Genomic DNA, 17,496 nt, shown 5'->3' with positions numbered 1-17,496 from the left:
GGGAATGTGCAAAACACTGTAAGCACTGCTGCCGGCAACTTCTCTGGATGGATTCCACATCATCTCTTCACTCGTTTCCTCCCATAAGTTGCCATTTTCCAGATCATTGTCACCATCTTCACTATCAGTCAAAGTAGAGGGGAAACAAACTGTGAAAGCTTTTTTCATATTAGCAGCATTATCAGAGATGATGTAATCTAATTTGTGTTTTATGTTAAAGTTGTCACAAACTTTTCACTTATCCTTTGTCCAGTGTGTGACCCTGTGAAACGCTCACAACTTAAAAGGACTGACTGTAGTCTTGGGCCATTCTTCTCAAGTTCCATAAAATGAGATGTTATACCTAAAAAGCCACGCATGCTCCTGTCAGTCCAGATATCCACAGTCACAGAAACAGTGTCTGTCTTCTCTAACTTGGATTTTATCTTGGACATTTTGTCTGCTGCAAGCTCACTTAGACGCCTGGTTACTGTGCTGCGACTTGGTGGGCAGTATTTCTCCTCTACCACTGCCATAAAGTTTTTAAAGCTGGGCTTGTCAATCAAAGACAAGGGGAGGTTGCAAGAAATAATAAGGTCCTGGATTATTGATTCAGTGATGGCCTTATGTCTGGGATGTCCCTGGCTGTACACTTGCACTCCTTTTGAGTGAGTCAGAAAAGAGTCAATGCTGCTCTGTCCCTCTCCACTTGCCAATTTTTTTGCTTTACAGAATTCAGAAAACCTGTAGATGAACATGGATATCTATTTGGAATAGTAATTAGGCTTCTCAAATGTATTAGTTTGTAATGTGTACCAACTTAGCCTTGATAAACAAATTAGTCAGACATGAATAGCTTAAAATACTGAATGTAGAGGCCAAACATTACATTAAATGCCTCTCCTTTTCCAGTCAATACCAAGCTAACTGGGTAAACATTCGGTTGTTATAAGTAACACACTAACTGTGACGCTAAGCTTGTTTGTAGCAGATGCTAATAACCTTTCAGGCAGTGACTCACCTTTCCGGGTGGGTTTTCAGGTGGCGAATAAAATTCGATGTGGTGGAACCAGCGTCCTGTATTTTAATTCCACAGACGCTGCAGTTTGCTGCTCTTTTATTTTCCACTTGTGCGAAGTTTTTGTACCCAAAACATTTTATAAAAGGAGGAGCAGAAGCAAGCGTCCTCACCGGCGCCGTCATGATTGCGATGGTTTGCGGCGCGCGCATTTGAGTCACGTGACGTTACGTCAGCGGGAAGTGAAAAGCATACAGACAGGCGGAGACGAGATTGTCAAATGAAACACAAAAGAACGTTACAAATAAAAGATTGTTCACGAGTCTCAAATCACGAGTCCAAGTCGAGTTGGAAGTCTTTTGAATGCAAGTCTAAGTCGAGTCTGAAGTCACTGTATATGCGACTTAAGTGCGACTCGAGTACGAGTCCCAAACTCGAGTCCCCATCTCTGCTGTAGACAGAAGAAAACTTGGTAACTTTACAGGAGGAAGGAAAAAAAACCCCATACACATTAATGCAAGTCAATGGAACCAGAGAAATGAAGTCTTTTTCAGCTATTTGTTTTGGTCCATTCCAATAAATAAATGAATCAATATATAAATAAATAAATAAATAAATATTATTTATTCATTCATTCATATAAAATGTATGATTCATCTGCACTGGCCCAGAATTCCCATACTGGGAATCTCTAGGCATTACCTGATAAAATGCAATTAATACTTATAAAATCTCTCACAAAACTGGGTGTATGAGGGGTAATGTAATTAAAAAAAACAAAGACCCCAACAACAAGAGTTCAGGTTGATGAGGTGAAATAAAGGTCAATTTCTCCATCGTCATTTCAACTACCAGAAGAAACGAGGTGGGAAAAATGAATTCATTCATTAAGGACAAGCGGGAGAAAGACGAGGCACCAAACCCTCCGTTTATGAAGACGACACCACGGGGGTTTGCGTAGAGGCGCGTAAAGCAAACAGCCCGACTCCGTTAATAACTCATCCATTCCTGCGACTGCCCCGGGCTGAGGCGCGAGCTCGGAGTGACAAACATAAACAGTAGGTTCGCTGTGCTGAAGGAAATTACCTCCCAGAACTGCTGGAACCAATCCAGCAACGACACACTCACACGTTTTCTCCCATCCTGCCTCACCACGCAGCGAAGAGGGAGAGTGTGTTAGAGCGAGGCAGCACGCGGACAAGTACGGAACGAGAGCGGGAGAGACAGAACGAGAAGAACGGTGTCACGGTAGGTGATGCGAAGCAGGACTGGGGATTCCTCCAAACCTCCAGGACCAAAGGAAAAATAAAACGGAAGTCAGACGATACTTGGATTTTTTTTTTTTTTTGCTTTTAATTCCTTTTTTGTGAGCACTTGAAATGTGTGAAGCAACAAACGGAGAGGCTTTGTACATTTGTAAAAAGAAAAGAAGCAAAGAATGACAGAAGACGATACTGCAAAGGGCAGAAAAGGGCACAACTAACAAAGGACTCCGTCAGGTTTCAGTTTAAGGTAAGCTCAAAAACACTGCTCACCATTAGTCAGACGTCTGTTCCTTCTGAAATCAAGGGAAGACCTGAAACTGTAAATGCACCTCTGGTCAGTGTTTAAAAGGAACAGAATTCACCAATTCCACCCAGCCTTTAGAGTATTTCACTGGGGGCTTTCACTTATATAATCACTTACAAGTAAACCAATATCAGGCTTGTTTGAATATCCAAGAACATCACATCAAAATCCCGACACAGCTGAACTATTCAGACGGTCAGGTTACCAAGTGGAATCTGCAATTTTGCAAATTCATTCACATTAGTGCTCTTGAATCGTTCCCAACTGCTGTTAATTTACGTGAACTACGCAAACCGATGAAACGCGGATTATATTAAATCAAAACCAACTTCTGTAAACACAAATATTCCCATGAACCAACCAAACTGTAATCTGAAACCTGATTGAGAGGGGAAAAAAAAAAGTGCCATCTGTTCTGATTTATTAAATTTCATTAAAACGTGAAATTGGCCGAGTTTATGAGCAAACAGTGATTACGGCAGATAGCCACTTCCTTGCTTAATTACTCCTCTGCTGTCTAGAACTAATGGCACTAATGGCAGCAGAGGGAGATCTGATATCATTTGTATGGCTAAATGTCAGCTCGAGCCAAGATAGAGACGGCTGATGGAGGCATGCGCTTTGTTTTGTGTTTGCAGCCAGTCTCGTAGAGCGAAGAACATGCTGACCGCAACGTCAAAAGCTCCCGCACTCGACGCACTGACCACTCGCTTGGAGGTATCCCCTCTTGACGGATTACCCTGAGGATCGCGCACAGGCAGCTTGAGGCACATACCCGACTTCTGCTTGGAGTATTCGTCGTGTTTTGTTGTTGACGCTTATTCAAATGGGAACCGTGTCACTCCTGAGCTGAATCTTCCTCCAGTCTAGCTTCCCTCAACGCCCGCCCCAATGTGACAATGCTGGCGAAGCCCCAGGAAAAAAGCCAAAGCACTGCTTCCCACAGCCTGGCCATCCACAGCAGCATGTCCCAGAGCGATGCAGCGAGTCCGTGGCAGACCAATCGCACCACCACGGAACAAAACTGCAGCGTTTCGGACTTTAAATGGGAGGACCTCCACTGGGCCTCGCTGCTCATCATCATAGTCATCATCCCCACCATCGGAGGCAACATCCTGGTCATCCTGGCCGTCTCGCTGGAGCGCAAGCTCCAGAACGCCACCAACTACTTCCTCATGTCGCTTGCTGTGGCGGACCTGCTGGTGGGTCTGCTGGTGATGCCCATTGCACTGGTGACCGTGCTCTTCAGTGAGTGACCCTCTTTTTCTTCTTCACTTCGGCTTGTTTACGCTCTCTTACAGGTTTGGTACATGAACAGACTTCATCAAAAAGCAGATGCACTTGTACAGACTTCACGGCTCACATTGTCCTGGTTGTCTGTCCAAGTTACAAATATTCGCTGATGCTATTTGGAGCGCAGAAGAACAAAGTGAGGTTCATTAATTATTTTGTGGACAGATTATTTGGCGGGGAAGGAAAACAAAATATTTCCATCTATTCTCCCATGAAGTCATGGACGTAAAAATTTAAAATAAATAAAAACCTCTTAGCCGGAACCTCCCTCCCGCCATGGCTTGATGGCTTTCTTCAGAACTGAAGACAATGCACCTACGCAAAACGTTACCTTGTCACCCAGCGAATGACAGCGCTGTGCCTATGCAGCTGTGCTCAGGGCTAATCCTGCTCTCTCTGCCAACTTGGCATTCGGTTCCAGTGCCACTGATCTCCAGCCAGTCCATTCCGCCTCATTAATTAGATTACACAAGGTTCAGCGACACAACATGAGCCTGGACTCGTTTACGCACTGTAGGATTTAGCTGTTACACCAGGCTTTCAAAAAAGCCTTTTACCTGTTTAGAAGCTACATGGGCAGTTCTGCTTCAAGTGGGTGAAAGATGCGGTCAGCCCAACTTTAAATGTCCTTCAGATCAGATAAAACAACAATTACAAGAGTCGCATACCAAGTGATCCACAATCTGCAGCATCAAACAATCAGTTTCCATCAAAGAATGACAACAAAGCATGAAGAGACTCCCAATACTGATGAAAAATGAGACCTCAAAGTGATCTGAGCACTGAAAAGTGACCCACAGGGGTTAACTGAGTAGTGACCGATATAAACTAAAGTCTAGAACTTCACACAAGGCCCAAAAAGCCTTTGGTGAGGGAGAACCACAGGCGCTCTGAGAACATGTCAAGTGCTCTCAGTAGTCAAAGGGGGTTTGGTGCAAACGGCCAAACTGAGCTCGAAATTTACCAGAAGACAGGAACTCTCACGGCTAATTAAATCATATTACTGGGACGGAGAAGGAAGGATAAAGTGCAGTGACCGGTCATTTATCATGAGACGATACTGCAGAGCCGCTTGTGTAGTGTTTATATCTGCCTGGGACTTCCAGGACAGTTGTCTGAGCACAATCTGTGGTCAAAAATGTGTCACTGGCCTTTTGGTTTTGAGAGGGGGAAGAAAAAAAAAAAAGTACAAAAAGTGAATTTAGTTTTCTCAATTTTTAATTTAAGTATTCATAAAAATGATTACAACAAAAATGTTTGGAATTAAATTCATTTACATTAACTTCACTACGCATCCAGTACAGTTGCCATTCTGGACAAGCTTTATTTTGGGATAGGTACAATATCAAATCAAATAAGTTGCATGTTCTCCTCCTCCTGCTTCTCATTGCTTTGAAGTGAACTGCCCATCTTGAGAACTTCTGCAAAGTTTCGTGGCTTTATAGGAGTTTTACTGTTACATTCAGGTATATTGCCTCTTCAGGCAAAGAGCTAAATGAGAAACTGACTTGCTGGCCTTGCCGTCTAGAGAGCAAATGGCTAACGTGTCCACATCTGTTAAGCAGGTGAGCGCAGGATTTACTGTCAACACCTTGAAAAATTAAATGGTTCAATGTCAGGGTAAAATGCTGTCTGACCACAGATGAAATTTAGACAGAGCTTAGATTGCTGTAAAAGGACACCACCAGGGCTAAAAAGGCAAGAAAAAAAATTAAACGTACTCATCAAGGATGGAGAGAAATATTTACATGGGAAATTTCAGGCTTGGCACCAAAAGCCTGGCAGGGCAGACCGTCCTTTTATACTGTTCTCAGGAAAAGGGAGATTACAGGGTAGTGGATCTTACCTGTTAGTCCATTTAGAGGGACAGAAGAAACGACCAGTCGCTCTTATGGTCACACACCAGAGAGCAAAGATCTACAAATCTGATCTCAGCAGGATTTCTGCATCAGTGACGACAAAACACCCTGAACGCTGGTGGCACAAGAGCATCATCCTCGAAATGAGAGAAAATCCCAAGCAAGAAATAAAGGATCCACTCTGGTTCGCTGATTTACACTGTCGCAAGCATCTGAAGAAGAAAGGGCTTTAACTTTTTTTTAAACCACAATCATGTTAAGGACTTCAAAAGTCAGACTATGACAGTTAAGTGGTGGATGAAGTGCATGTACCTGAGTTAATGTCGAGACACCCAAGGTAAAATATTCCTCCAGTAAAAGTAGAAGTTCCTCCCTTTAGACCTCCACTTGAGTAAAAGTACTAAAGTATTTCCCTTCAAATGTACTTAAGTATAAAGTAAAAGTACTAAAAGAGTAATTGTGGCTCTGATCTGGTCCTGTTATCATTTTTATAACCAGACTGGCTTCATGAACTCATTTCAGGTGAAAGTCCTCCAGCGTCTCTCTTGGTAAACCAGTCTTTTAATAGAACGTCATTAATTAGTGACGCTGACGTCTATTAAAATGATCAGAAGCACAAAACACTGAAGGTAAACAGTTTCCATCAGGGAGAACCGAGTGGCTCTGAAATCACTTTTTACACATAAGCAAAGTTTCAGTTTCAGATTTATTTACAACTTAGTTCCAAGTTTAAGTTGAATAAAAACTGGCTTTAAACTCAGGATCACAGATGAGCTCCTTTACTATGTTGATCTGTAGGCGTCTGTTCATAAACATAAACCAGCCCAAACTCATTTACTATTAGACTCTGAAATGTAGTGGAGTGAAAGGAAAAAGTCGCCCAGAAACGGAGAAACTTCAGTACAGATACACCAAAAATACTAAAGTACAGAAACTAATTACATTTACTCAGTTAGTGTCCACCACTTTCACAAAGGATAGGAAATAAAGACTCTGCAAAGCTCTCATGAAACCCAGCAGTGAACGTACAAAGTATTAAGCTATATCTACTGTAGGAAACCTGCTTGCTGTCAGCGATCAAGTCCAACAAGAGGTAGAGATCCTCCACCAAAATCCCCTTCAAAGGGATTATTTTAAAGGCCTTCTGTTACACTGGGCTTCACAATTACAGCGTTTACCGCTACTGCAATTGATGAGGTGATCATGGTATTACACACACCCTGAAGACGAGCTCCAGCACGTTTAATCTCTTCGCAGGTACTACAAGAGGCACAGCTTAAGGTTATAGGCTTGGCCAACTTAACAGCAGGGACTGACAACATAAAGGTGGAACAGATTTCGAATACATTATATTAAACCGTAATTAATAATTAAAGCAGTACAGACAATTTTAGACCACATTAAAAAGGAAGACATGCATGAAGGCATCTGTAGATGGATCTATGCACTGGATGATCTGTTGCTTTCTTAATGAAACGTTTGCTTGCACTGTAAAACGTTATCTTGGCGCCAGAAGCCCAAAATGTTTTTAGTATTATTTCCGGTTTAAAAAATTGTAAGAATATAATAAGATCACTCAACTTATTCCTACATTTTTACACATTTCTAGAAAGTAATTTCATCTGTCTTACTGCACCGGGAGATATTTTAGCTTATTTCACGAGACAAGTTGCTTGTAAATGACCTGCCGATAGATCATCACTGTGGTCGGATCAAAACCTCGTATCGCCACAGCAGCAACTTTGCAGAAGAAGGCAAAAAACATGCTATACTTTGAATGGAAGTCTACGGAACCAGACATTTTCCACGTCATGTTGGGCCGTTTTTTTCGGTCAGTTCATCATGAAATTTACACGCAATGAAAAAGACAACAGGCACTTTAGATTCTGTCAAAAACAAAAAAGAAAAATGACCAAAACGGAGATATAAAGTTTAGTTCAGACAGCAGTGACGTGTTATTCCATACAATTTCACTAGAAACCACGTTAAAACAAGTAAAGCAATGCCTGGGAAGAAGTTATAGTCTCCTACGTCTTCAAAATAAGAAATATTAAACGTGTCAAAGATTATACGACTCGCCGATGTCACTTGGTGCTGTGAGGGCACAAAAGCACTGCTTTATCAATTGAAAATGCAAGTCATGGTTTACTCCCATCAGCCGCAGCAAGAAGTGTGTACACAGTCTGCGGTTTGTAGGGACATCAGTAAAGCCGTTTTGTCCCAGGATCGCCTTTGATCAGGAGTACACTTCAACAGAAACCACATATCTTCAGCTCCAGCTCTTTTCCGGAAAAGCACCTGCACTGACACAATCGCATTAGTCTGTTTAAGCGTCGCACAAAGTGTCACAACTGCTTAACACAACATTCAGCCCAACCAAAGACCACAGCTTTCTGCACAACAGTTTCTGATTTAAGACGTACCTAATCAGGACAGAGAGCGGCAAACAACGTTTGAACTGCGCCTTGTTTCTCTCAGAAGACGACTGGAAGCAGTTATGAGAACAAAAAACAATCCTGTACTGTTTATTTTCTTAAAACTCCTCTGAAAGACAAACAGCATCAAAAGGAAAGAAAAACCAACTCCAGTCCAAACAACAACTAGAAGAATGCTTAAATGCAATTATTTGCACTGGGACAAATTCCAACTAATGTATACGCTGTTATTCATCTCATGTCGAAGGTAAATAATGCCATAAAAGTAACAAAGTAAATAATAGACGTACAGAAGCACTCAGATCAAAGTTATTATTTGATAGAGGTCTGCATCACTGTAAAGTCTGTAAGTGCAGAAAAACCTAGAGAGTCCTAATTAAGGTCATACAGAAAACTTCAACAAGTGCTCTAGTACCGTATTTCTGCTTGCCTGAACGACACCGTTTCGCATACACTACCTCAGGCCAGGCCCCTAAGCACAAATTCACTGTTGTTCTGACCCGCACTCATCTGTTTGTCATTTTATTCCATCCCTCGTTTCTCCCGTAGACTCCAATTCATTTTTGCCACCCCACAAAGTCCATCACTTCTTTGCACAACAGTCACCAAAAAACTTCATGTACTCATTCAGGCCAGGTCCACAAGCTCTAAGCCACAACCATACTGCCCTCACTCTTCTATTTGTCGTTTTTCTACCCCTCCTTTCTTCCATTGTGTCCCATTCATTTTCGCCACCACTCAAAACACTATTACTTCTTTGCCCGACAGCCACCGAAATGCATGGTACTCACTCAGGGCACACCCCTAAGCTCTAATCCACAGCCCTACCTACCCGCACTCCTCTATATGCTGTTTTTTTTTTTTCCATCCCTCGTTCCTCCTATAGAGTCCCATTCATTTTCTAACAAAACAAAGCCCCCCTACTTCTTTTGCCTTCCTTGTATGTTATGCTGCTGTTAACACCTAAATTCCCCACCTGGCATTAATAAACTGCTTTATCCTGACATTAATACAGTCTCCAGCTTCAGTAAATCAGGTTCAGCTATACCCTAAAGAGAAAGAGAAAATGAAGCCGGTTTACCTTTTGCGCTACTTCTACACATCATTAACAACGTGACTGATCAGTTCTCCATGTTTCAGACGCAGAGTGGCCCCTACCCGACTTCCTGTGCCCCATCTGGCTCTTCCTGGACGTCTTGTTCTCCACAGCCTCCATCATGCACCTGTGTGCCATCTCTCTTGACCGCTACATAGCCATCAAGAAACCTATTCAGCACAGCCAGTACAAATCCCGAGCCAAAGCGATGGCCAAAATTGCACTGGTCTGGTTGATTTCTATAGGTAAGATCTCAAATGTCAAAGGTGGATTAAAGCCTAAGACCAGCATTTCCCATGTTATTTGTCATGTTATGTAACATTCTGCAGTGCAAACCTGGATTGTTGGCCTCACAGGTTTGAAAGAATTAACATTGCATTCATCATGTATTATGTACTCAACACCAAGCACATTATGTAAATACAGGGTGATTCAAAAGGGTTCATCCAATTTTAAAATGACTAATTTCTCTTGTAAATCGTTACAGATCAGTGCAGTGAGCAAAAAGTTTATTATGTAATTGTACAAGGTCTCAGTCTGAACCTCCTCCAGCTGTACGGACGACATCAACACCACAGTCAAACTCATCCCATACTGGATTGAGCATGCCAGGTGTCGCTGCACTCACGGCAATTTCAGTGACATTTCAGAGATCATCCAGCGGCACATTAACAAAACCCTTAAGGTACCCCCACGGCATGAGATCTGGTGATGCTGGTGACTTTCACCTTGGAACTGTTGGTACCAACGATGAATGTTCTGACAGAAACCCTATGATCTCCTGTTTCAACTGGATTGTGATTGGTTCCTCGGCGCCTCATGGATATAAAAAAAAACGGTGCCTTAAAATTGGATGAATCTTTTTGAAATCACCCTGTATGGCGCACACCCATCGGGAATCTCCAACAGTGGAAAAGAACTCTAGCTTAGCCAGGCCAATAAACAGCATCCCCCTCAAGCACCCCCTACACTGCCCTTGCAGTGTTTCCAAAGTTCTGCCCACGTTCAAGATACATCAACAAAAGCAGGGCATCCTAGTCTGAAAACTGAAGCCTCATGTGGCTCTGCTGTAGTTGGAAATTAATATTGACAACAGATGCAGTGATGGCTACACTTTTCTTTTTGGTGCGAATGTCGCTTGAACTACGCTAGTCAGCTAACAATGCAACCGGAAAGCAACAACAAAGGCAAACTGCGATGTTGCTGGACTGTAGCGTAGCCATGCGCATAAGCAATTTCCCCGTTTTTCAGTCTCCAACAACCTCTACGCTTCCTCTATTCTCTAAAACTTGCCAGCAAGGATGAAATGTTTACTCTGAGTAACAACTGGTCAGTTTCCTTGCTCTTATCTGATGGTAATCTTGCTCCAGAGATGATAATCGTTTGTGCCACTTTCAAATAACTGACAGCGAGTAGCAATGAACGAGCAGTTGTTTATTTTTTCTGCCACCGTGAATACCACACCTGCCAAGGAGATAAGTTACTTTACTATCTTTGACTTCAAATAAACTCCCTGTTAATAAACTTAAAGCCAAGCGCTGGGGCAGGCATAGTACATCATTTCCTGACCGGGGCTCTTCCCCTCCCTCTCCCCGACAAAACAACATGATTGACCGTTAATGATCCTGGGGCCCGTCTCACGAAGCATGTTCATCTTTGACTGGGTTCCTGACAAACCTTCAGCTTCACAAACACAGCTAGGTTGATACCCAAGCTATGATTAATCCTCTCGCACAAGAAACGGTCACATGAAACGTGGACGAGATGAGCGGCTTTTATTTCCACCACAGACAGTAAGAGAAAACATACTAAGCAAATTTAATGGTTAGGGTTTGGTAGCCGTACAACTGCCAATGTGTTCGTGCTTACTGAAGAAATAATTGCTTTATATTCTTGATATCCAAGTAGTTTGACTTCAGCCGTCAATTTTCAACTAAAATTATGACCTGAAAATGACCAGAGGGGTCCAACTTGATTGGTTTTAGAGTAGGTTCTGATCCAATTTCCCAAAGTTAACTTGCCCTGGAGCAGGTTAGGCATGCAACACAAGCGCTGTAGCGATGTAACCTGGTTTAAACAATAACAAAAAACAAACAAACAAACAAACAAATAAATAAAGTGATCCATTGTAGTGAAACCAAAAAATCAAGGTCAGATTAAACTAGGTTTAAAAATTTAACTGGCTAAGCAAGAAATCGTTCTCCGTGAGACCTGCATCTGGTCTCAGTTCTAAATTTGTTCACCTGGGAAGAAAACCAGTCACCTAGCAGTTCTGCTCATTAACAGAAGTTCAAGCAATCTTTCAGACTGTGTCGTTTTGAGAACTGCAGCATCCAGCACTATAAGAGGAACCTCAGCTGTGCTTTAGAGCCATGAAAGGCAGGCCCTGTGCATCGATACTTCAATTCTACCCCAGCACACCGTGTCCCTGCTTACTCCACAGGCATGAAATCACATATTCCCGCTTTTGACAAAGCAGTATTACTGAGCAAAACCAGACAACAGTAGCTAAAGTTATGGAAGCTCCTCAAGCCAAGGTTAGTGAAAGAGTCTGCTAGCTCAAGATCTACGGTCACTGTCATAACTGCTTTTTCAGCGACAAATGGTTCGTTTACTCACTGCAAGTGTTTCATTTTACAGAGCTCTATAATGCAGAACTTGCCGTTTCACCTGCTGAAAACAAGCAAGCTATGGCGCCACATTTGTCATTGTTACGACTGTCTTGATCGTCTTTTAATGATACTAACTTAATATTCCTCTCTCCTGTAACAGGTATCGCCATACCCATACCCATCAAAGGACTAAAAAGCTCTGATCATCCCAACAATGTAACTTTCAAATGCAACCACACCTGCTTGCTGACACCAGAGAGCTTTGGAGAATTTAAAGTATTTGGCTCTCTGGCTGCCTTCTTCATTCCCCTCATGATAATGATGATCATCTACTTGCTGACAATCCAAGTGCTGCGCAAGAAAGCCTATCTCCTCAGGTCGAGGGTCTCTCAGCGCTTTAACAGACCCACCGTATCTACAGTCTTCCAAAGAGAGCAGCCGGTTCCTTCTCCGCCGGAGAAACTCACCATGCTGGACGGAATTAAAAGGGACCAAATATTGAACTCTAGGAACCCCACCACGGGTGATGAGGTCCCGATTCGGAGAATGTCCACCATAGGAAAGAGATCCATGCAAAACCTGAGCAACGAACAGCGGGCATCGAAGGTCCTCGGGATTGTATTCATGTTGTTTGTGGTCATGTGGTGTCCATTCTTCATTACCAATGTTACCTCGGTGCTCTGCCAGAGTTGTGACATCGATCTAGTGGAGAGGCTTTTGGACATCTTTGTATGGGTGGGTTACATCTCATCAGGGGTCAACCCTCTTGTCTATACGCTTTTCAACAAGACTTTCCGGGAGGCTTTTACACGCTACATCATGTGTAACTTTGGCAGTAAGAAAGCTCCCAAAATTCAATGTAGGAACTTAAACAGAATCTCTTTCCAGTCTTCTATGGCAGAGAATTCCAAAATGTTTATGAAGAATGGGATGAAGAACGGCATTAGCCCTGTAAGCTACCAGAGTCCCTTGCGGCGCCGGCCAACACACCTACAGCCTTCACCTAGCGTCATGCTGGATACCCTTCTTCTTACGGAGAACGAAGATTGCAAACCTGACGAGAGCGTCAGCTACGTATAACAAAAATATCAGAGAGAAAGTTGTGCCACCTTATAAGGTCAACCAGAGCAATGAAGGTAACATGAGGATCATGGGGTTTTGGCAGGGTAACGGCAGATGGAATAACCCATATTTATGGCCTTGAAGTGAATTTTATATGGGTCCATAAGCCATGGAAATTAAAACAAGGCAAAGGAAACCAATGACATCAACCTGGAATGGAAAGAATGAATGACAGGACTGTGCATCGTCAAAACTGACCAACTGAATGGCCTATGTATGTTATTCACATCACTGCTGGTCAACAGGGTCTGCTATAAGTAGCTTAAAACTGAGGGCCTTCTTATGCATGATGAAGGCACTACAAAATCTAAACCTATACCTTCGCTAAGAGAAAGATGAACCATTCTATTGAAGTGTACAGAGGAACATCAAAGGAGCATTTCTGAGTGTATTTAAGAGTATTTGTGCTTCATCGTAACTCGCCTTCTCAAATGTTATAAATATGCAAAGCTATTTGTAGATAACTGAGATGAGATGTCCACACAAACTCTTCTTGTCAAATAAAACGTTTCAGATCAATACTATGCTTTCATGCATTTAATTCAACAAAACAAAAATGTACCCCATTTCCTAAAAAAGCTGGGACAAAATGCAATGATGCGCAGATCATTTAAACCCTACACTTCATTGAAAATAGTCTAAAGAAAACATATCAAATGTTGAAACTGAGAAATGTTGTTTATTGAAAAATATTTGCCAAAAAAGCTGGTAAAGTTGTGTAATGCTAAAAAACAAACAAACAAACAAACAAACAAACAAACAAACACCTGATTGTTAATTGGCAACAGGTCAGCATCATGACTGGGTATAAAGAGCATCTCAGAGAGGCGGAGTCTTTCAGAAGTAAAGAGGAGGAGGGGTCACCACTCTGTGAAAGACTGCACCATCAAATAGAGAAACAACTCAAGAAGAAAGATCTCAACATAAAACAGCAAAGAGCTTCTGCTTTTCATCGTCTACGGTGCAGAATATCATTAAAGACTCAGAGAATCTGGAGAAATCTCTGTCTGTGAGGGACGAGGTTGAAAACCAGTATCAGCTGGCCGTGATCTTTGGGCAGTTCATCACTGCATCCACAAACGCTGTTAAACCTCTAAAACACAAAGAAGAAACCAAATATAAACAGGACCCAGAAACGCTGCCACCTTCTCTGGGCCTGAACTCATTTAAAATGGACTGAGGTGAAGTGGAAAAGTGTCCAAATCAACGTTTGAAATTTTTTGGGGAAATCATGGGCACGGTGTCTTCCAGGCTAAAAAACCACTCAGTTCCAATTGTTTGTAGCATTTTAAAAACATGGTTTACATGATTTGCATATCATTGCATCCTATTTTTATTTATATTCTGCAGTTTCCCAATTTTTTCGGAAATGGGGTTATACACCTGGCATATTAAAACATCAGACTTAACATTGGTAAGCACACAAAAACGATGTTATAGGAGGTCTTTGCATCTGTATATTATGAATTGTGATCTTTCTGCAACTACAGACTGAGGCTTGCCGTCTTCCCTAAACAGAAGCCCGATGGAGGAATATTGCCATAGTGTATATCTATAACATCCCAAGCCCAGGCAAGCTACAGGACTAAAAGGACAAGACACCAGTGAATTGTTACAGCTCTGGAGGCTCTCTAAACACAGGAAGGATTTACACGGGCTTTAGCTCACAGCCAATTGATCATGTGAATATCGTATGGCCTTTTTAGGGCTTTAAATAGTTTGCCCAGTTCCTGCACTTGGCCCAGAACACTTCATGGATACCTGAAGGGTAAATTCACTCCTGGAGAAGAGCAGCACATGTGCTGCTTCTGGTCAATGCAAAACAGCAAATTCCATAGTTAGATTTATGCCACTTAAGTATTAATCTTTATTCTTAATGGAATAAATTAAATTCGGAAGTGAGATCCTACAAACAAAAGTGTCCACAATAATTTAAAGATGCATTCGACTGCAAAGCTACAAACAGTGCTGAAGCAGAGCTAAACGACAACATCGGAATCATAACCGTACATCTGACCAATATTTCAAACGGTCATTTAATAATGTTTATTATATTCCAGAACAACTGAACGTTTGAGGGACACCGGGCTACTAGATTAAAATATCAGAACTGTAATAATTCTGAACAATCAACACAAAGTTCACATACTATCCCTTAACGCATATCCATTTCCCCTTTGATGGATTGGTGACCTGCCCAGGGCATTTCCTGTGTTCTGGCCAACGAGCGCCAAGATAGGCCGAAACACCCCCATGACCCAGGAGGATAAGTGGCTTAGATGCTAATCCAGATATCTTAAGTCTCAACTTCTCAACAGACAAAAAATATCAGATATCAGCACCTTTCACATGCTGCGGTCATTTAAAGTGCTTTACAAATCAGAAAGTACAGACGGGTGAAAAAACAAATTAAAACATGATTAAAACAAGATTTAAAAAAGAAAATCATTAAAATCTAATTGGGATCATTAAAAATCTAAGAGCGACTTTACAGATGACAAGGGTCTAGAAACGCCAACAGTGTTTAAACTGAGCTGACCCGTTCCTAATGATCTGAGAGTTCAGCTCGGCTCATATCGCTGCAGCAGATTAGATAAATACGCTGCTCCTGCAGCACTGAACGATTTATAGACCAGTAACAGTATCTTAGTGTATTCTGGAACAGACAGTAAGGATTTACTCCTAGTGAGACTCTGGCAGCTGCTTTCAGAACCAGCTGAAACTCTTTTATTGTCTTTTTGGTAGTCCAGTACAGGAGACCATTACAGTGATCAATCCTGCTGGAAATAAATGCATGGGTGAATTTCTTTAGACCAGATCAGATCATCTCTGATCATGATATTCTTAACATGATAAGAAGCTGATTTAGTAACTGCTCTGACCGTTCTAGTGCATCTCTAGGTTAAAGTACTAGACATGTGCACTTTGAAATACAATAACACCAACTATGCACTGAAAAGTCTTAGTCTTTGTGTACTGTGTATGTACAAAGCACTTCTGTAAGCAGCTCTGGATAAGAGTATCTGCTCAAGGCTGCAATGTAAACAATGTAATGTAAATGTACAATGTAAGAGTTAAAAGGCAGGGCATGAGGTCCAGAAGAGAATTTGGTTCATAACAAAATGTACCAGTCAAGCTATAAACCCATCATAAGGCCCTCTACAAAGGGGCATAAGCATTGAATGAAGTATTTAAATGTATTTTAAAAGCAATACTTGAACATTTATGACCAACGTATATCAGTTTTCACATGATCAGAGTTCTACAGTGCAAGCCTAATGCATCTCACTGGAACTGCTAAGTAACTAACCTACACAGACGTCTAACGTGCAGTTAAGACCTGCTGGTGTTGCGTACAACTCACTTTAGCTGCGTTCTCATTGCTGTGTAAACCTCATGGGTTAAAACTGGACTACGTGACGTATTTCTAGGGCACTGGCCAGTGTTATTATCCAGTACAGCAACACCAAATTAAAGCCAAAAGTGTGGATTTCACATTGGTATTTAAAACGTTCTGCCACAACTGACGGTTAACAAAACAACCAGCAGTTAAAAGAATCCTCTTACCCCCAAATGAGGGCTCAGTTTGCCTACACTGAGAAGCAGGCCAGGCCAAACTTATAAAAATTGCTGGTACAAAAACAAAACTTTTTGTTAAGCAAACAAAAGACAAGAACTGAAATAAACTGCAAGAGAAGAAGGCAATAAATACTGAATGAACACTGAAAACGAGGGTTCTTAATCTTGTTCAGGTCATCCTTAACGGCCTGGACAGTGTAGGAATAGTGGTAGGTAGTGATGGGAGACACAAAGGAAAAAAGACAGAATAAAAATAAACAAAACAAACAAATAAAAAGGTTCACATGAAGTGAGCGCTCACAGATTTTTCTTCGCGTTCCTGTTTAATCAAGTCAGGTGGACCAGGACTACTTGGAAAAAGGCTCCCTGCAGAACCTCAAAGACATTTAACAAAGCAAATGCTATTGTATCAACACAGGAGCCCTTAAAGTGAAGTGAAAGTCTTCTGTCCCGAGTTAGACGGCCTTCAAATCAAAACACACCAAAAGTAAAACAGGGTTCAAACACGAAAGCCGGCTGTTATAAAGAGGTCAGACAATTGTTATGAATTTAAACATATTCTGATTACCAAAACTGACAAAGGTCTTCGTTGGACAGCTGCTCATAGTGTCATACTGATAAATATACATACTGGGTGCTGCTTGTCCAAAAGAACATCTTACAAACCTCATACAGCTCGTTTTGACTTGGCTGTATTCTTTTTCTCTTAAAATTCCTCCAAAGGGAACCGTATACAGCACTGTGAAGGTTAACCAGACAGACAGCACAACTCTTTGATTTAAACTGTCCTTTCAAAACAATCTGAAGCACCCAGGGAAAGTGTGATGTCCGTCAGATCCTGGATGTCATGCATCAAGCGCATAAAAGTAGAGTAAAACTAAAATCAAACCTCAAGGTAACAGACACACCCCTACAATACTCTCTACGTAGACCC

General features: G+C 41.8%; 2 protein-coding genes across 3 annotated transcripts in view; one reads left to right on the top strand and one right to left on the bottom strand.

Moving 5' to 3' along the window:
* Positions 1–17,496, bottom strand: part of psmd1 (proteasome 26S subunit, non-ATPase 1) — a 79,847-nt gene that overhangs the window by 43,294 nt on the left and 19,057 nt on the right. The gene's annotated exons all lie outside the window — the stretch shown is intronic.
* htr2b (5-hydroxytryptamine (serotonin) receptor 2B, G protein-coupled) lies at positions 2,142–13,502 on the top strand. The gene is made up of 4 exons (XM_017702626.2): positions 2,142–2,509; positions 3,205–3,814; positions 9,294–9,494; positions 12,022–13,502. The coding sequence occupies exons 2-4, from the start codon at positions 3,466–3,468 to the stop codon at positions 12,939–12,941; spliced, it is 1,470 nt and encodes a 489-aa protein (XP_017558115.1). The 5' UTR covers positions 2,142–2,509; positions 3,205–3,465; the 3' UTR covers positions 12,942–13,502.

This window comes from Pygocentrus nattereri, chromosome 15 (genome assembly GCF_015220715.1).
Source record: "Pygocentrus nattereri isolate fPygNat1 chromosome 15, fPygNat1.pri, whole genome shotgun sequence".
NCBI lineage: Eukaryota > Metazoa > Chordata > Actinopteri > Characiformes > Serrasalmidae > Pygocentrus > Pygocentrus nattereri.
This window is presented reverse-complemented; position numbering and strand designations above follow the sequence as displayed.

Excerpts from the sequence above, each read along its gene's own strand:
- htr2b (XM_017702626.2), top strand. The coding sequence starts at position 3,466 with ATGCTGGCGAAGCCCCAGGAAAAAAGCCAAAGCACTGCTTCCCACAGC. Across the intron at positions 3,815-9,293 it reads ACTGGTGACCGTGCTCTTCA|ACGCAGAGTGGCCCCTACCC; the intron begins GTGAGTGACCCT and ends TCCATGTTTCAG. Across the intron at positions 9,495-12,021 it reads GGTCTGGTTGATTTCTATAG|GTATCGCCATACCCATACCC; the intron begins GTAAGATCTCAA and ends CTCCTGTAACAG.